Source organism: Xenopus laevis, chromosome 7S, assembly GCF_017654675.1.
Source record: "Xenopus laevis strain J_2021 chromosome 7S, Xenopus_laevis_v10.1, whole genome shotgun sequence".
Taxonomy (NCBI): domain Eukaryota; kingdom Metazoa; phylum Chordata; class Amphibia; order Anura; family Pipidae; genus Xenopus; species Xenopus laevis.
In genome coordinates, this window is record NC_054384.1 from 105,031,280 (window position 1) to 105,052,129 (window position 20,850).

The window sequence follows — 20,850 nt, forward strand, 5'->3', positions numbered from 1 at the left end:
AAACTATCTGTTGCTTAAGTGTTCATTTTGGGGGTATAGTTTTCCTTTAATAGTCAAATGGCACCTACTATAGACCGTCTTCATCAGTGCTCATCAACCCCTTGGATGTTGCTCCCAGTGGCCTCAAAGCCGGTTCTTATTTTTGAATTCCAGGCTTGGAGGCAAGTTTTGGTTGTACGGGTAAAGGATACCTTATCCGGAAACCCGATATCCAGAAAGCTCCGAATTACAGAATGCCAGTCTCCCATAGACTCCATTTTATCCAAATAATCCAAATTTTTTAAAATTATTTCCTTTTTCTCTGTAATAATAAGACAGTAGCTTGTACTTGATCCCAACTAAGATATAATTAATCCTTATTGGAAGCAAAATAAGCCTTTTGGGTTTATTTAAAGGAGAAGGAAAGCTACGGAGGCATTTTATTGGCAATAGATTAGCTGCAATAGTGCAAGCTAGAATGCTATATTTATTCTGTAGAAGTTTTACCATACCTGAGTAAAAAGCTCTAGAAACTCTCTGTTTGTTTAGGATAGGGAGCTGCAGTATTAACATGGTGTGACATCACTTCCTGCCTGAGTCTCTCCCTGCTCTGGGCTCAGATTACAGCAGAGAAGGGAGGGGGGGGGGAGAGGAGCAAACTGAGCATGCTCTTGCCCAGGGCAAAGAGGTTTAAGCTGAAGGCAGGAAGTCTGATACAGAAGCCCATGTGTACACAATAGAAGGAAAGAAATGCTGTGTTTCTTTTGACAGGGGATTCAGAGCAGCACTACTTTGGGGATTTACTGGTATATTTAGATGGACCTTTCTGATAAGGCTTACTTAGTTTTAACCTTTCCTTCTCCTTTAATGTTTAAATTAATTTCTAGTAGACTTAAGCCATGAAGACCCAAATTACGGAAAGATCCGTTATCTGGAAAACCCCAGGTCCCGAGCATTCTGTATAACAGGTCCCATACCTGTATAAAAAAACAGAACCTCCTATTGGCTGTCAGTCCACATAAGGGTCAGCAAATAGCCAATCACAGCTCTTATTTTGCACCTCAATGAATGTTTTGATGCTTGTGTTGCTCCTTAACTCTTTTCACATATGACTGTTGCTCACGGGTAAAAAAAAGTTTGGGGACCCCTGTTATAATATATTAAAGGAGAAGTCCAATCAATGGTGAGTGAAAAATGTTAAGATACCCCCAAGAATGATAATGACTTACCTGATACCCCAGATCTCCTGTTAGCAGAAAAACGCGCTGACCCAGGTTACATGTGAATGAGCGATCCTATTCCATCCTTCTTTCCATGCGCAGTAGTGTTAAAGGTCACACTTTAACAAAAAAGTTGGCCTTTTGCTCTACTGCGAATGCATCAGCCTCAGGATTTTGTAACAAGAAGAAGGGAGAAAGAGGATCCGTCATTCACAAATACCCTGGGCTGGTTTAGTTTTCTGCTAACAGGAGTAACACTGGGGTATCAGGTACTGTAAGTGATTACTAGTGATGAGCGAATCTGTCCTGTTTGCAAAACTGCAGAGATTTGCGAAACTGCGAAAAATTCACAAAACACATTGAAGACAATGGGCGTCAAAAAATGTTTTCATGCTTGCGACACTTTTTCTTGCTCCAAATGCATTAAAGTCAATGGGCCTTTTTTCTTATGGCGACTTTTTTTTTCCTAATGCATTAAAGTCAATCTGCGTTTTTTCTTTTGTCCAAATGCATTAAATGTATTTATTTAATACAATTTAAAAAAAAAATGGAAAAATATCTCTATTGATCCAGAGGAAGTCAAAAAACCCTACTTGTGACTTTTGTCAATTTGCCACAAGTGAGTAAAAAATTCCTTCCTGACTCTTAAGTTTAATATTTATTTATTTAACACAATTTAAAAAAAAAAAAAATTCACGCTTGCGCCACTTTTTCTTGCTCCAAATGCATTAAAGTCAATGGGCCTTTTTTCTTATGGCGACTTTTTTGTCATTGTGCATTAAAGTCAACGGGCGTTTTTTCTTTTGTCCAAATTCATTAAAGTCAATGGGTGTTTTTTCTTACAGACGTTTTTTTTCTCTGCGACTTTTTTTACATTGCAAATTTTTCTTCGGCAAATTGTTTAGTGAAAAAATTTGCAAATGGCGAAATACGGAATTTGCCACGGCAGGTGAAAAAAAATGTGCCCATAACTAGTGATTACAATCATTGGGGGTGCCCTAACATTTGGTACATTGAAAGCATTCACATGTGGCTGGTCTTATAGTTACCCTCGTGGTGGCTACCCGTCGACTGGACTCCGTTCCAGCCAGAATCAGCTGTGTCCCAATGGAAAGTGAATTGACGGGAGCCTTTTACAACCACGTGTAAAAATCAATGAAAAAACTTTATTACCAAGTAGTCATTAAAAACATGAACAGGTATCATTCTAGAGAGCTTTAACTAAACCATACTGTGTCTAGTCACCTGACGCGTTTCATGCCTCACTCTGGCAGGAGTGCCAATTAGAGTTTTTTAATTTTGTTTTTTCAGTGAAGATTTTTTTTCCCTGAGGACATCATAGTGGGTGAAATACTACATGTGCCATCGCCCTTAAGAGTCAGGAAGGAATTTTTTACTCACTTGTGGCAAATTGACAAAAGTCACAAGTAAGGTTTTTTGCCTTCCTCTGGATCAATAGAGATATTTTTCCATTTTTTAAAAAACTTTTATTAAATAAATATTAAACATTTTAACTTTTGAGTGTTTTTTATGTGTAGTACAAAATGTATTTCTATGCCTAAGCACAGTGGAACACAGAATGAAACTCTCCCATTTAACAATTGTGTGAAATTCCTTTTTACATTCGTCTCCACAGAAAAACTCCAAAATAAATGTTGCTTATTATAATTAAACACTATGTTAGATTTTTTTGTATTTATCCAATAATTTGCGAGATGGTGCCTATGCACTTATATCACAACTAAAAAATACACTTGCTGGTAGAGTCCTGCAGTGGGTCGGGTACCCTCGGGTTACCTGCAAAAACCTGCGGGTTGCAGGTAGAAGTTCCGGGTGCGGGTAAAGATGCGGGTCGGTGGTTCTGCTGGTTTGCAGGTCGCGGGTCTTCTCAATAGCAAAGTTTACTCTTTTTTTATGATCATGTCTACTTCTGATGAGGTCACTTCCGGTTTACATTGACAGCACTTCCTGTTTTGCTCCTTTTTTTTTCCTGATCGCGCCTACTTCCGATGATGTCACTTCCAGTTTACAACGACAGCACTTCCTGATTCTTGATGGTCAGGGGGTCGCGGGTCCGGGTTGCGGATAAGGTACTTGCCGGTCGGGTAGCGGGTCCAAGCAGGTAAGAATGTGGGTTGCAGGTCCGGGATGCAAATTGCAGGTTGCGGGTACGGGTTCAGGAATGAAATTTTATATTGTAGAGCGAATTATTTGCATTGTAAACAGTGTCATTTAGAAATAAAAACTAGGGATTTCGAAAGATTTGGCAGAATACGGAACTAAATCCGGGTCCTAATTTGCATATGCAAATTAGGGGTGGGAATGGAGAAAAATGTTGTGACAAAAAGTCCGAATCCTGCTGAAAAAGGGCGAATCCCAAACTGAATCCTGGATTCGGCGCTTCCCTAATAAGAACGTCACCATAAAAATCATGACAGAATCCCTTTAAACTTAAATTTGCTTTACCAAAAGCCAAAGGGAAGCCGGATATATATTTACGATATGAAAATCAAGCTGTTAAGGTAAATGATTCTTATCTATGTGACAACATGAAACAGATGATATCAAATAACGTGGTTGGAGTACGGCCATGGATTCCTCCATCTTTGTGTCGCACAGCCCGGATTATATGATGTCAATTTCTAATCTGAGATGATGACACGGCACTGAAGAAGCCTTTCCTTAACTGAGCTGAATGTCAGAGTTCAGGAGGCTCCCATTGAGCCAGGGAAGTGCCCATGATCTGGATGTCGGTTAGAACATTCTGTAACGTTATCGCTTCTCTGACTCAGCCTCCATCCAGGCGATCACTTTTCAGGCTGCGGTGCTTTTGTGGCACTAAAAAACTCTGCTTCCATCTGAAAATGCATCAACAGAAATTCAGATTTTTGTCAGGCAAGACCCTAAGATTTGAACATTGCAGTACTTAAAGGGGTAGTTCATCTTTGAGTTAACTTTTAGTATGACGAGAGTGATATTCCGAGACAATTTGCAATTAGTTTTCATTTTTTTATTAGAGGGGAATTGTGGAAGCACTCAAGGCTAAATCAAAATATATTCAAATATAATGGAAGTGCTACTTACAATGCACTTCCCTGGGCCCCTGTCTCATAAATAATTCAGTATAAATGCAAGTGCATATGTTTACAAAACAGGGGTTTTTAGTTACCAAAGTTATGATCATAAAATTGAAAAGCCACCATACCACGTCAAGGTAAACCCCATATGGCGGTCCCTAACTTGCTTACTTTAAAAAGAGATACTTCTCTGCATAATAGCATTACCTGTGTTCAGTGTGTGTTGAGCATTGGTTTCAATTTGAAGGCTGAATCCTCCCCCGCCAGTGAAGGCTTTTAAGAGAGAGAGATTGCCCAAACCAACGCCCATATTTAAAAGCGTAGGACCACCATTAATTTTAAAGGGGGGGGGTATGGGGTGCTATTGAAAAACCACATAAAGCTATGCCACAGCTTCAGGCCAATATACAATATTAGAGGGGAATTGTGGAAGCACTCAAGGCTAAATCAAAATATATTCAAATATAATGGAAGTGCTACTTACCAGGGAAGTGCATTGGAGGCTCCCATTGAGGCTCCCATTGAGCCAGGGAAGTGCCCATGATCTGGATGTCGGTTTAGAACATTCTGTAACGTTATCGCTTCTCTGACTCAGCCTCCATCCAGGCGATCACTTTTCAGGCTGCGGTGCTTTTGTGGCACTAAAAAACTCTGCTTCCATCTGAAAATGCATCAACAGAAATTCAGATTTTTGTCAGGCAAGACCCTAAGATTTGAACATTGCAGTACTTAAAGGGGTAGTTCATCTTTGAGTTAACTTTTAGTATGACGAGAGTGATATTCCGAGACAATTTGCAATTAGTTTTCATTTTTTTATTATTTGTGGTTTTTGCATTATGTATCTTTTTAGTCCAATTTGCAATTTCATCAATATGGTTGCTAAGGTTTAAATGACCCTAGCAACCATGCACTGATTTGAATAAGAGACGGAAATATGAACAGGAGAGGGGGATGAGTAATAAAAAGCTATAACAATAAGTGGGGTATTTATTAAAGGAGAAGGACAGTTACCAAAGCAGATTATTACCAATAGATTAGCCACATTAGTGCAAGCTAGAAGAATGCAGAATGCTTTACCATACCTGAGTAAACAGCTCTAGAAACTCTCTCTGTTTGTTTAGTAAAGCAGCTGCCATATTAGCTTGGTGGGACATCACTTCCTGCCTGAGTCTCTCCCTGCTCACTCATAGCTTTGGGCTCATATTACAGGAGGGAGTGGAGCAAACTGAGCATGCTCAAGGCCTAGCCCTGGAGGTTTAAGCTGAAAACAGGAAGTCTGATACAGAAGCCCATGAGTACACAATAGAAGGAAAGAAATGCTGTTTCTTTTGACAGAGGACTCAGAGCAGCATTACTTTGAGGGTTTACTGGTGTATTTATATAGACCTTTCTGATAAAGCTTACTTACTTTTAGCCTTTCCTTCTCCTTTAAAGTTGGATTTTCTTCTAGTCGGACTTTTAAACCTTGATGATTTATTAAACCCCCAATGGTATTAAAGGTCAAAATAACAATAATATTTTTTTATTTAAAGGGATACTGTCATGGGAAATTTTTATTTTTTTTCCAAAATGAATCAGTTAATAGTGCTGCTCCAGCAGAAATCTGCACTGAAATCCGTTTCTCAAAAGAGCAAACTTCGGCTTTGGCTATTTTCGTGGCTTCGGGTCTTTTCGGCGCTTCGGGACTTCAGCTGTTCGGCTTTTTGGCACTTCCGCATTCGACACTTCAGCTTTTCGCCACTTCCGCATTCAGGACTTCGGAAGGAGGCAGCGCGGCTTTGGCGCTGTCAAGGGGGGCCCAGCTCTTTCAAAAGTTCAGCGTTGCGGGCCCCCCTTTAGGCCTGGTACACTTGTACCCCCTGTGCCTCCCTGATTGCGGCCCTGGTTCAGACTATTGATTCAATGTAAGACACGGAGCTGATTAACAGACCTGTCTTTGCTGCTGGGGAACTAAGACTTTTGCAACATTGTTTAAAAAGTAACAACCAGGAGTTCAGCAAATGCTGCTTTCAATAGCAATTGTTTAATTGTATACGAATGCTCCTACTGCGCATGCGCCAGAAGATGCCGATTAATCCAGGAAGAAGACCGATTGGGTGAAGATGTCGCCTGTGAGCTCCGTGGACAGGACCTGCGCAGAGGGGTGAGTAACAAGTTAGGGGCATTTGCCCAGAAGGACAGGTAAGCCAGGGGAGAGGGGGGAGCAACACAGGGGAGGGATTTTTGCGCCCAGTGGGTTTCCTTCTCTTTAACTGTGATGTGAGTGGGCGGGGCTTGGTCACCAGGGTGGGCGGAGCCCAGGGGCCCTGTGATTTCTAATGGCGGCCCTGCAACTCCTCCCCCAGCCGTGTCACGTGCCCTCAATACATGGCTTCACTCTCCCATGGCAAAGGGGCGCCCCCAAATAGGGCAAATTCACGTGAAACCCTGAGCCGGCGTCACTTGGCGGGAAGATCTGAGGCACAGACTGACTATACTAAATATTCTCACTGACACGGGCTTTTCTGTATGTCCCGTTTAGCGGTGAGAGCCCGGGGCAAAGTTCACCTGAGCCGCACTCTAATCCTTCCCCTAGTGTCACATAGAGAGGCCGCGTCACAGCGATGACATAACGCTACAGAGTCATTGGGAGGCGGGAATCCAGTCCGTTTGTTAGTGAGCGCCCCGCCTTCTCCTCAGCGCTAAGCGGCCAATCAAAGCCCGGACTGGATTCCCACCTTCCAGTTTAGCCTGGCGCTCTCCTCGCACTACTTCTTCTTCATCGCTCGCCTCCTCCCCGTTGCATTGTGGGTACTGTAGTTCTAACCGCGCCGCTTGAAATGTGGGAACTACGGCTCCCAGCATGCTGTGTGCCTCGGAGATTGCGCTTCCAGGTCAGCGCGGCTCTAGTCTGTTCGTGGCCGAGAGAGAAAGCTGGCTGCGGGGAGCACGAATCCGGTGGGCCATCCCGTATCTCGCACCCCTTAGTTGTACTGTGGCGGGTCACGTGACTGCCAGCTGGACCCCCGGCAGGGAAGGTGAGCGCTGATTCGTTACCTACACCAGGAGGAGGCTGTTACTGCTGGCAGCGGAAGGGTTAATCACCAGCAGGCCGGGACTGAGGGGGGTCGGGACTGAGGGGGGTCGGGACTGATGAGCCAGAACCAGGGGGCTGATTGGTCTCTGTACTTTTCTGTCCAATAACTTAGTGACATTGTTTCTATTATTGACATTCCTGAGAGCCATTAGGTTTCCTTGCAGGTCCCAAGATCCAGATCCAGTTATTTCTGACACAAGGAGTTCACTTTCTGTTTCATCAATAATATTAACAGCTTTTCAATTCGTCTTCGTTCATTTTTCACCTTCACCTTCTGCTTTTTCCGTCTTTCAAATGTGGGTCGACGAGCCCGGTAGCCAAAAACATAGAGACTACGATTTTATTATTACAGCTTATCTGGAAACCTGTTATCCAGAAAGCCCTGAATTACAGAAAGGCCGTCTCCCATACACTCCATTTTATCCAAAAAATCCAAAGTTTTAAAAGCTATTTTGGCCTTTCCGTAATTAGGAACTTCCTGGATAACAGGTTTTCCGATAACGGATCCTATGCCTGTATTTGCTTCAGAAAGACTACTATAGTTTATATAAACACTGCTGTGTAGCCATGGGGGCAGCCATTCAAGCACAGGATACAGAGTAGATAACAGATAAGTACTACTATAGTTTATATAAACACTGCTGTGTAGCCATGGGGGCAGCCATTCAAGCACAGGATACAGAGTAGATAACAGATAAGTACTACTATAGTTTATATAAACAAGCTGCTGTGTAGCCATGGGGGCAGCCATTCAAGCACAGGATACACAGTAGATAACAGATAAGTACTACTATAGTTTATATAAACAAGCTGCTGTGTAGCCATGGGGGCAGCCATTCAAGCACAGGATACACAGTAGATAACAGATAAGTACTACTATAGTTTATATAAATAAGCTGCTGTGTAGCCATGGGGGCAGCCATTCAAGCACAGGATACACAGTAGATAACAGATAAGTACTACTATAGTTTATATAAACAAGCTGCTGTGTAGCCATGGGGGCAGCCATTCAAGCACAGGATACACAGTAGATAACATAAGTACTACTATAGTTTATATAAACAAGCTACTGTGTAGCCATGGGGGCAGCCATTCAAGCACAGGATACACAGTAGATAACAGATAAGTACTACTATAGTTTATATAAACAAGCTGCTGTGTAGCCATGGGGGCAGCCATTCAAGCAGAGGACACACAGTAGATAACAATGGGACTACTCTGTAGTATACAATGGGATTCTTCAGAGCGTATCTGTTATCTACTGTGTGTCGTGTGCTTGAAAGTTAATTTTAAGGTGAAAATCCCCTTTAATTTTAAGGTGAACAACCCCTTTGACCTGATCATTAACAGTGACTTCCCTGAAATCCACAGATTCTGATTGGTTGTCGTTGGCATTGCAGGAGGGCTGAGCGCTGCCATGGAGCTAGAGCAGGGCATCGATGTTGGCGCAGAAGTGGAGCTGAAGGACGGGAATGTTCCTCTGGATGAGCCCATTGCATTAAGACTGGTAGGGGTCTCCCTTATTGTTGTCCGTATCATAGGGGTGAAATCCGTGCTTTGTGCAGTTAATCGCTTAGTAGGAGCAGCACCAATGTAAACTTTGGGACCCACTTGTCCATGTCTGGGAAAGTAATATGTAACAAGGTTTAAGTGTGCTTCTAAAACTTTATATTGTCCTAGGGAGAAATAGTCAATAGTGTGTTTTCCTTTAAATAAATTATATTAGAGGGAAATTGTGGAAGCACTCAAGGCTAAATCAAAATATATTTAAATATAATGGAAGTGCTACTTACAATGCACTTCCCTGGGCCCCTGTCTCATAAGTAATTCAGTATAAATGCAAGTGCATGTTTACAAAACAGGGGTTTTTAGTTACCAAAGTTATGATCATAAAATTGAAAAGCCACCATACCACGTCAAGGTAAACCCCATATGGCGGTCCCTAACTTACTTATTAAAAAGAAATATTTCTCTGCATAATAGCATTACCTGTGTTCAGTGTGTGTTGAGCATTGGTTTCAATTTGAAGGCTGAATCCTCCCCCGCCAGTAAAGGCTTTTAAGAGAGAGGGATTGCCCAAACCAACGCCCACATTTAAAAGCGTAGGACCACCATTAGTTTTAAGGGGTGAAAATAAATAAATTAGCTGTGATCTGAATTACAATACTCACATTCGGTTAAGTTGGTCAGTGGCGCGTACAAGCAGTGTCTTCTTGGGGTTTGGAAAAGTAAAATGGGATTTTAGTTTTTTTGCCTTTACATGCCCTTTAAAAATGATTTCCTTTTTCTGTGTAATAATAAAACAGTATCTTGTACTTGATCCCAACTAAGATATAATTATTCCTAATTGGAAGCAAAATCAGCCTATTGGATTTATTTAATGTTTACATGATTTTCTAGTAGACTTAAGGTTGATGTATTCCAAATTGGTCAGACAAACATGCACACAAATACTTGATGCTTTTGCTTGCTACATATTTAAAGGGCAAGGAAAGCCTCAGGCACTGCATGATGCCAGTTTGTCAGGCACTCCCTAGTGATTCTGGCCCTACATGTTCAAGGGTTTATTTTTCTCTCTTGGACGAACAGCATAAACAGTCACAACCACAGGTGAAAGTTTCAGTCTGGACAGATCATCATATTGTTATTGAATAGTCAAATGGATGATGCATTAGCTTTTAATGTGTGAAAGGTATTCTTAGTACAGGGTTGGGACCTGTTATCCAGAATGCTTGGTACCTGGGGTTTTTCGGATAACTGATCTTTCCGTGATTTGGATCTTCATACCTAAAGTCTAGTAGAAAATCATGTAAACATGAAATAAACCCAATAGGCTGGTTTTGCTTCCAATAAGGATTAATTATATCTTAGTTGGGATCAAGTACAAGCGACTGTTTTATTATTACAGAGAAAAGGGGAATCATTTTTAAAAATCTGGATTGTTTGGTTATAATGGAGTCTATGGAAGATGGCCTTTCCGTAATTCGGAATATTCTGAATGACGGGTTTCCGATAACAGATCCCATACCCAGTGGTGTAACTAGATGTTACTGGGCCCCACAACAAATAATTTTTCAGGCCCCCAAAATGTCTAGAGATTGACATATTTTACCAACATTTATTGAAATTGTATACGAATTAGTGCCTCATGGGGCCCCTATACCTCCTAGGGCCCCCCAGCAGCCGCAGGGTCTGCTTCCTCTATAGTTACGCTCCTGCCCATACCTGTACTTAATTATGGCACAGGCAGAAAACGCACAGGTAACAACTTCTCAGGTTAACTTAAACCCTTCAAGAAAAAAACCCGTACCACCCAGCCTAACTGCCCCCGGGGGAAATGCCCCATACTTTATACTTACCCCTCGGCGCAGATTCTGGCATCGGAGTTCCATGCAGCCATCTTCTGGGTCTTCGTGTCTTCTTCCGGCGCTTCAGCAATTTTCGTGAGTTTCAGTGCAAGTGCAGTTGTCACAAACCAGCAAATTGCGCATACACAACATGCCGATCTCGAAGACCCGGAAGATGGCTGCATGACTGTAATTAATTGTTCATTTCAATCCACTGACTTATGTCCTTTCTGTGTGTCTTACTTTGTGTTCCCATCAGGAAAACAAGCAGGATTTGCCAGCTTGGCATTCTCTACAGTATTTTGATGACTCGAGTAGTGATGAGAGCTTGGATGGCGATGCTGTTGTTTCCTCATCTTCTGATGACGAGAATCCAGAAGCGGTATTTATAGAACCTGCTGTCAAAATTGAGAGCCAAGAACAAGTGAATCAGAAGATCGAGAACATTTCCATTCTTGAAGAACCACAACCAGGGCTTCACCCTGATAACCCATTGACTGATGCTCAGACGGTACTTTGGAGCAATGAATGTGTTCAGGATCAAGTTTTTCCTTTTGTGGAGGAACTAGTTGTAGCAGAAACGACTACAGAAGAAAATGTGAGCCAATCCTCTGTCTCCCATCAACCTTCTTCAAATGCTGATGATGCCTCCTCAGAAATGTTGTCCTCCCAAAAAGAGGACATGGGATCTCCTCTAGATATTACTTACTGCAGTCTAGATGCTCACAGAAATAGCCCTGGAAAGTCATCCATCAAAAACCACAACTGTCCAAGATGCGGCCGCCAATTTCGAAGGTTTTCTGATTTAGAAAAGCATTTTTGCTTGAAGATGGTGGACTTCCTCCAAAAAAGCGGCCATATGGCAGGTCATGGAACGAGCTCTTACAATGATTCGGAAAGGGCGTTGGAGCAAGTGTGCGAAAGGGCTCAGAAGGAGCTTAAGATAGCACAGCAAATGAACGAGGAAGAGATTCAAACATTTGTTTTAGGGGACACGCTAGACAATTCATCAGACAGTGAGAAAGGCTATTCAACTGATAGAGTAATAGCATCCAAAAGCAAATCTAATAAGCAGACAATGCCCCTTCAGTTTAACTGTGACAAATGTGGGCGTCAGTTTGGAAGATTCCGAAATATAGCCAAGCATACATGTTGGGGTAAAGACCCCAATTTAGCCAACCTGCAGACAAGCACTATCAAAGTAGGCTCATTGGAATACTTAGTGAAAGGGAAACAGGGCACCAGCAGCAACACAGAACAGCGCCCCTCAACATCACAAGGCCAGGCAAGTAAGATGCCTCAGAGGACACCCACAGGAAAAATCATAAACAACAATTTCCCCCCTGGCACTGCCAACAAGTCCTACACATGCCAGCAGTGCGGGAGAGTGTTCGAACGAAGTTGTGCTTTTTCTACCCACATTCGTTGGCATTTAAAAGAGTCAGAGCTGGAACTTCGTGCTAAAATCCACGACCAAAAGGTAAATCTTGCAAAAAAAGCGATTGTGAGTGAGGGTGGATCTTGGCAAACAATGAAAAAGCCGGTCATCGGTTTTGAGGATGTAGATTTGCCTTTCTCCTGCGATGAATGTGGCCGTTGCTTTAGACACAAGGGCAACTTGGTGAAACATCTCAACTGGCACATGAGTCATAACTTCCATGTTGCTGCCATGAAGGAAAAGAACCTTGGGTTGGGCATTTATCCACCTGAGCCATATTTTCCAGATCTCCAGTACACCCCGGAAATGTTGGCTAGCATGCAAGATGAGGACGACAATGCCATTGGTGAGGATGAAATAATCCACCATTTCATTGATGAAGACTTTGTCCGGGCATCTGATACTAAAAAAACAGCCCGGGAAAAACAGAGGAGCCGTTCTGCTGCTGGAAAGGGAGAAACAAAGAAGTCTCTTCCACGATCCATGCCGCGTGAGTTCATGGTTCGATTTTCCAAAAGGCCAAAGCCACCTCTCAAGTGTCCGGACTGTGGCGTGCGCTTCTACCGGCTCTCGCAACTTAAGAAACATCAGCGCCGGGCTTCTGGTCGCAAAGTTACAGTCAAAAGAAAACACAAGTGTGATTGTGGCAAATCCTCTGTCGGGTCGCTGCATTTCCTGCGGCACCAGCTGCAGCACTTGAGCGACACTGGATTTATCTGTGAAATGTGTGGACAGGCTTTGTGCGGGTACCACCAGCTCCGTGCGCACAGCTGGATCCACCCTCTCGTGTCACGTTTCCAGTGCAGCTGTGGGGCAAAGTTTTCTCAGCTCCCCAGATATTTATGGCACTCCTTGATGAACAATTCAGATCCAAAAAAGAAAGAACGGAAGAACAAAAAGAAAGCAAAGAAGGGTAAAAAACAGAGAAAGACTCCAGCATAGTCTGCTTTTTGGGGGGGGTTCGTTGTGTGTTGTTTTTTTTTTATGTAGTGTTTTTTGTAATATTGGCCCACACCATGTAGGTTATTCATAGCCTGATTCTGACCAGTTTAGTGCTGGTCCTTTTCCAAGCATTTCTACTCATGACCAACTGCAGATGCCATGCTGTTTTAAGGTATAAAGACTAGCATGGGACAAGATTGATTTCACATTTAAATAATTGGTATTTTTTTTCCAAATAAACATGAACTAAAATGTAACTCTTATGGAACTGATTCTACTGCCTCATAAAACGGAGGATTTTACTTTTCAATGAAATCCCTCTTCGTCCTTGAGAGGATACTGTACTTTGCATTGATAAGCAATCCGATTCCTCATAATTTTAGATACTATTGTAGAGATGGGTCATTTCTGGGCACTACCAGTCCAAGCATCTCCTCACGCCTCTAGATCTGGCTGTGGTGTTGTGGGACTTCAGAGTGTACAATTCATGAGTGAAAGTCCACCAATGTCTACCATTCCAAGGTTTTTCGAGCGGTGGGAATTCTATTCCCAGACGAGGCCATGATGACCAGAGTAATGTGAATGAATGCTGGATGTTTTTAAATATTATAATACTGTAAACTTCAAAAATCCTAAATTATTCCTCCATGCGTTGTGCCAGTGGGAGTTGACTTTGAAACGTGGCGTGAAGCATAACGTTTATGAAATACATTTTTATAGATGCTATGCAGAATTAGGAAGCTTTTTATTAACCATGCAGCTTCGGTTCTATACTTAATAGCAATTTCCCTATACGATAACATCTCCCTTTTCTCTGTCCTGTTTCGTTAAGTTTTAGCCTGTTTGTTGCTTCTGCTAAGCTTGGCTCAGACACAGACCTCATTCACAGTATGACTCTGAAAGGGATACTCCTAGGCAGATTCAAAAATAAATAAATAAATATATATATATATATATATATATATATATATATATATATATAAATAAATACATACTTATGACTAGGAACTTTTAACATCAGAAGCTAACTTTGAGAGCAACATGGTCTTGGATAGGCACCGTTCTTCCATACCCTTAATCCTTTACAAACACTGAGCACCAGTGCTTGTGAATGACCTACAACGCCACTTCTTAGCTGGCACGTTCATTGACATACAGTGTTGGACTGGGGTGAGGAGCCCACCAGGACTATCACTTCTGGTTCGCCCGGCCCACACACCAATAATGGCACCTGAAGCCAGAATACACTTGCTACACCCCCCATGTGCCATGTCTCCTGTTTACCTTTACTTGTGGGCGAGGGAAGAGTGCACTACGTTCTAGATCAGAATGTAACCCACCAGCGGAAGGGCCCACCGGGTTATTTTTCCTAATTTCCTATCAGCCCAGTCCGACCATATTGACATAGCTCCTGCCCCGCTATCCTATTGTTGATGTAGGGTTTCAAGGTAGGACAAATGTGTGCCCCAGGACTTGGCAAACCCTGAAGATAGCTCCAGAGACAGTGGGGGCTTGAGCTATGTCCGTGAGCAAGTGAAGGGGTACAAAAGATGTGAGATTAGGAGGTAATGGGAATGAGTAACGCAATTGTTTGCACTTTGTAGCTTCTCATTGCTTACAGAAACTTGCTGTCTTAAATGATTCCAAAAGTTACCCCGGGTGACAGATTTCTGTTTGCACTTTGAGCACTGCTGCTCTGCATGGCATAGTTGGTGTTGCCAGCTACTTGCTTTTCCCGGAAAGTCCAGTCCCTGGTAGCCAAGCCCCCTTACAGAGATACATTTCATTTTACAAGTTATTTTTATACTGACGCTATTTTTCATAAATGTCATCGTTGGGGACAGTTTGTGTAAAGAAGAAGTAAAGACACTGTCCGCCATGAATGCAACGTTAGTCCATTGCAGGTATGGCAGCACATGCACCCCTTGTTACATTAAATAACAGCAAACACTACATGCCAAAGCAGTTCATGTTGTCTATATGAGTTGTGCCACTCTGTGAATGTCCAGATATACCATCCTCTATCTCTGCTATTGAAACTGCAACGTGGTTGGGTGACAGTTGGAGATTATCATGCTTTTGTATCTCTGCCCTGTACAATACTTCATATGCCTCATTGGTGCATTGGAGAGAGTAGTTGATTCTAGTCATATCCTGTATACTAGGGATGCACCAAATCCAATATTTTAGGATACGCCCGAATCCTTCGTTATAGAGTCGGCCAAATATCAAACCGAATCCGAACCATAATTTGCATATGTAATTTAGGGAAACTAGGGCGAAAGAGAACTGCGCACGTGCGAGTGGTTCGGCCAGGCACTTGGATTCGGACAAATCCAACTGAAAAAGGCAGAATCTTGTCTGAATCCCGGAATCCTGGATTTGGTGCATTCCTACTGTAAACTGCTGTATTTACTATGAATATTTTATGTTCTGCTGAAATTCAACATTTACCTATGATTCTTTGTATGGCACAGCATGCTCTTTTATCGATAATAAAAATGAATTTCCTTTCTTAATTTCTGACTGATGGTATAACGTTTTATAAATAAAGCTTGTTATTCCATATGGCTGTATAATATTGCCAATGTTTTATAAAAAAGGGTAAAAAAAAAAAGTAAATTTACTGCATTTCAGAACTTATATCTAGGGATGCACCGAATCCTAATTTGCATATGCAAATTGTGCGGAGGGCGGGATTTCACGTGACTTTTTGTTACAAAACAAGGAAGTAAACCAATTTTTTCCACTTTTGCCTTCCCCGCCCCTAATTTGCATATGCAAATTCGGATTTGGTTCAAGATTCGGCCGAATCTTCCAAGATGGATTCGGGAATTCGGCCGAATCCAAAATAGTGGATTCAGTACATCCCTACTTATATGTAATTCTAGGTTTTAGCATTTAGGGTCGGCACAACACATTTATAGTAGGTGGCTCCCCCATGACATCCGCATGCCTTTATTCCTCCTCCAGCCATCTTCTGCTGTTCATTTATGTATATGTCCATTCAAGTGTCTTTAGAGATGGCCATGGTCTGTGGGATGCTGGGAAATGTAGTGCCCTGAGAATCAAAAATTGAACATTCCTGATTTTATCCATTGTTTGTCTTCCACTTGGATGATCTCTGCTCCATGTGCTGTAAACCTAGAACAGGTATTTCACCAAATGTCACCAGATGGTAAAATTTCAAGTCCTACATTGGTTTTCTACTACTTATTGAGTTTTAATTAGCAATTCCTCTATATAGAAGTGAGGACAACCAAGTGAGGTCCATGTATTCCAGGCAATGCATCTCCAAAACGTAAACCATTAACTGTGAATAATCATTGCTGTAAATGCCCAAAGTGAGGAGAATAGCAGAGACATGACATTTGGATGTCTCCGTTGAGACCTAGAAGGTCATGGTTAATTGAATAAAGTTGGGCACGCCATATGGGTTATTTTAGCCTTTTCAGTTGTCTGTATTTGAAGAGTAAAACATTCAGGATGGGTTTAATATCCATCTTTGTGTGTTCAATAAATCACCTCATTTTGACCCATAACACTGGGTTATAGCACATGCAAGATTTGTTGAAACTTTAATGGGGCATAACCATCAATAGCTAAGGGAAGGAGTCTGCCCTAATTACAAAGAAGTGTTGCGAAAAGTTGCCATGACATTGCTGGTATGGGTGGTTTGCACAGATGGGCTGTGACTTGGGTCGCTGTTGGTGTGGAGTTGGCGGAGAACTGTTCCTTACTTGTTTGTCTCACTCTGTACCTGTAATTTAATGGCAGAGACAGACGAGAAGATTCAGGGAGATTAGTTGGACGGCGACAAATCACCTCTTCTTCGGGCATCTGCCCGAACTGCCTCCCTGCTGGCTGGAATCTAAATCGCCGGTGGGATGGCACTTGGAGTCTTTTGGTTTTTGAAGTCTCCTCGTGAGGCAACTTCAGGCGACTTCGGAAAACGAAGAGTTCCATCCCGCTGGCGATTTAGATTCTGGGAGGCAGTTCAGGAGATTAGTCGCCCGAAGAAGAGGCAATTTGTCTCCAGGCTACTAAATCTTCCTGAATCTTCGCCTCTGTCTCTGCCCTAAAGGGGAACTATGGTGAAAATTAAAGTTTAATACAAGCTTCCTCATGCTAAAGTAAGAAACTTTCTAAATACAATCAATTAAAAATTCTGCATTGTTTCTGAAATAATCAAGTTTATCTTCACTATTCCTCTCTCCGCATCTGTTTCTCTTTATTCTCTCTTCATGTAGCAGTTGGGTGTCAGATGAATGATCCAATATATCTTATAGGGGGGGGCTCCTTTCCTAGCAGATGTATTAGAGCTCACTCAAATAACTGATTCCAGTACAAACAAAATCTAACCAAATAACTGCCTTTTGCACAAATCCTGCATGTAGAGAGACATGATGTCTGGTGATAATACATCATGTCTAATACATCTTCTAGGCAAAAGGAGCCCCCCTATAAAATATATTGGATCATTCATCTGGTCACCCAAGTCCTGAATGAAGACAGAATGAAGAGAAACAGATGCTGAGAGAGGAATAGCGAAGATAAACTTGATTATTTCAGAAACAGTACAGAATTTTTAATTGATTGTATTTAGAAGGTTTCTTATTTCAGTGTGATGAAGTTCATATTAAAATTCATTTTCACGATAGTTCCCCTTTAATGAAGGTCTGGCTGTGTCCAAAGTGAGAAACTCTGGGGCATATAGCAGACACCTTGGCATTGGATATAAAGCAACAATTAAAAAATTGTAAACCCTATAATAGTCTGCTTTATTTACCTTGTCGCACACCTGGAATACCTATAGCTTGGGTCCCTAAATCGGTACCCCATAATGTTTTAATTAGGTTTCCACAATCTCTGTAAATAATGTGAAGTTTGTTCCTGCAATTACATTGGTTGTGATTCTAAACCAATTTTTGGTTCACAAAGCTGATTGTCCAACACAATTTGGGTCCACTGAAAAACAAAGATAAACTATTACTGGTTTACATGAACAAAGGTCGTTTATTTTGTTTTGCTACAAGTTAGCAGCTGCCATGTTTGGCCATTAGAGGGACCTCCTGCCCCGTCACATTTCTCACTTGTTCATTGTAGAATTATAATTTGTTTTCTCTCTAAACCCCTGATGCCCAACCAGTGGCTCATGAGCAGGAACTTTTTGGATGCTTGAGTTGTTCTCCAACTTCTATTTACATTTGAATCTGGCTCTTGGGTTAAGGTTGGGGATCCCTGCTCTAGACCCTACACTTTAGACAGGTAAATAGATGTAGTATATACGCAGGAAAAACTGCCAGTTGTAAAAGCCAGACCGGGTATATATCAGCTTGTACTAAATATTATACTGTATATAGGTTACATGTTAATATCACATATAAACGGGCTGAGTTCTTTTAGCAATCCCAATGTCCCCCTGTAGGCTTACTGCCATTTTTGTTGTTCCTATGAAGGCATGTGGGAATCCATATGAGCTGACAGCAAGATTTGCAACTGTTAGGTGTCTGGAGACACCTATGCATTATTACTATGCATTATTACTATGCATTATTACTGTGCATTATTACTCGGCATTCCTATGCAGTTAGTCCATACCCAGGGCTGCCATCGGGGGGGGGACAAGCGGCCCGGGCATGAAGGAGGGTCCGGCAGTGCTGCAGTTTTGAAAGAGTCTGGCCCCCCCGTGCGAGAGCCGAAGCCGTGCAGCCATCCCGAACAGCCGAAATGCGGAAGTGCCGAAGGACCCGAAGCCACGAAAACAGCCAAAGCTGAACTACCGAAGTGGCGAAAAAAACAGAAGTTACGAAAACAGCCGAAATTGAAGTCCTGAAGTGGCGAAAATACCCAAAGTCACGAAAGGAGGCGAAGTTGAAGTCCTGAAGCTGCAAGTTCAATTCTACTGAACACCAATGTGTGTTTTTTTTAATCCCCTGCCCACCAATGTATTTTAATATTCTATAGACCCCTGCCCAATTTTTTTAACTTGCAAGGGGGGCCCTGACACCAATGTTTTTTTTTTTTAAACTTATAAGGGGCCCTGACCATCAAAAGCTTTTTATAACTTGTGTCTGGAGGGGGGGGGTTACTTTTTTAGCACTGATGTATGTGTGGCCTTTGGGCGGGATGGAGTGGGGCTTGGGTTGAGTGGGCGGGATCTGGGGTGGGGCTTAGGTGCCAGTGTGGGCGGGGGCCCCCGAAAATTTTGTTGTATGGTGCCCCGTAATTTCTAATGGCGGTGCTGTCCGTACCTACCCAACACCAATTTACTAAAGGGCTTGACTAACGCGGGCAACGATTCACCAGTGTTACCACCCACAGGAATTTCGCAGATTTACTAACAGGTGCAGGCGTCACTTCGCTACCGAAGGAGATAGATGCTAGCGGTGATTTGCACTCCATCGCCAGGCGACTTTTCGCTCTGGCGAATGGACATTACTCCCCAAATTTACTAAAATGCGGATTTTACTGAACGTTACCTCTTTCGCCAGACTTGCCTTCCCCAGCTCAGACCAGGCAAAGTGCAATGGAGTGTATAGATCTTCCTCAATCTTCTGTTACTTACATCATATTTTGTGAGTGGAGAAACTTCAAAAGACGCTTCCGTCTTTTCCTTTTTACAGGGTGATAGGCTGCAAAAGTCCTAAATAAAATATTTTTGTGTTACCCAGTTTCCCCCATACATTTGCTAACATATGGAACATTAACTATACAGTGGGCTCATGTGTAGGGGAATAAAGCACATCTATTGAATTTATTAAGGTTCCCTGGACATGTCTAGTTATCAATGTCAATGTAATGCATTAGATACAACATGTAACAGAAAGAGGCCCATTCATCTTTAAATTTCCCGCCGTATGCAAATTAGCCTGAGCGCAAGACCACTAACGAATATGCGCTAGGCATAATTGAACGCTAGCGCATATTCGCTTTGATTAGCTTGCATTGCCTGAGTAACGCTAGCGAAAATTCACCAGCGTCCGTCGGGAAGGACGAAACTTCACATTTTAGTAAATTAGAGTTGTCCCAGTGAATTTTCCCCTGGCGAAGTGTTGTGATGGGTGCGAAGCCGTCGCTGGCGAATTTTTGCCACTTAGTAAATTTACCCCTATGACGGATGCAACAGTAGAAGTTCTAGAGTAAAAGATTGGTCCAGGTTGATAACAGTTCCCAAATTCTCTTTATTCCATCCATCCCCATTCATAGGTAATCTAAAGTCTATGATTAAAGGGCACGTAAAGGTAAAAAAATAAAATCCCATTTTTAATTTCTTTAATGAAAAAGAAACCTATCTCCAATATACTTTAATTAAAAAATGTGTACCGTTTTTCTAAGAAACCTGACTGTATGCAGTGAAATTCCCCCTTCATTTACTGCTGTGGATAGGAATTGTCAGACAGTCCCTAACTGCTCTGCAGGGAAACAATCATACTTATGAACAGCAGGGGGAGCCCCCATCTTACTTCCCAGCCATGCAGAATTCAAGCAGCTTTGTTTATGACGATTCCTAAGCAGCCCAGACCACACTGAGCATGTGCACAGTCTTAGTCTTGCAAAGATGTATAACAAAGTTACAAGATGGTGACCCCTTGTGGCCAACTTTTAAAGCATAATTCATTTGTTTGATTAGGCTTGTGGTGCAGTAAGTTCATGCTTATGTTTAGTATACAAAATACAGCATTTCTAGCCTTATTCTATTTTAGACTTTACATGCCCTTTAAGGGATTTTATCCAGAAACGCGTTAGGGGTGTGATCAGCTACCTGCTA

The 20,850-nt window shown here is 42.2% G+C and overlaps 1 protein-coding gene and 1 long non-coding RNA gene across 3 annotated transcripts; one reads left to right on the forward strand and one right to left on the reverse strand.

The window, feature by feature from the left end:
• Positions 1–3,581: 3,581 nt before the first annotated feature.
• LOC121396586 lies at positions 3,582–5,819 on the reverse strand. Its single transcript, XR_005963090.1, has 3 exons — positions 5,685–5,819; positions 4,761–4,937; positions 3,582–4,057 (listed from the first exon to the last, which is right to left on the reverse strand). It is a non-coding gene; the product is annotated as an uncharacterized LOC121396586 (long non-coding RNA).
• Positions 5,820–6,446: 627 nt separating this feature from the next.
• Positions 6,447–15,598, forward strand: LOC108705054 (zinc finger protein 70). Of its 2 annotated transcripts, none has more exons than XM_041571676.1 (3): positions 6,447–7,293; positions 8,753–8,859; positions 10,959–15,598. In XM_041571676.1, exons 1-3 carry the CDS (start codon positions 7,119–7,121, stop codon positions 13,077–13,079), a joined length of 2,403 nt encoding a protein of 800 aa, XP_041427610.1. In that variant the 5' UTR covers positions 6,447–7,118; the 3' UTR covers positions 13,080–15,598. The 2 variants fall into 2 exon arrangements, with proteins under 2 accessions (XP_041427610.1, XP_041427611.1); XM_041571677.1 differs by having other exon boundaries at positions 7,154–7,293; positions 8,724–8,859.
• Positions 15,599–20,850: the final 5,252 nt, after the last annotated feature.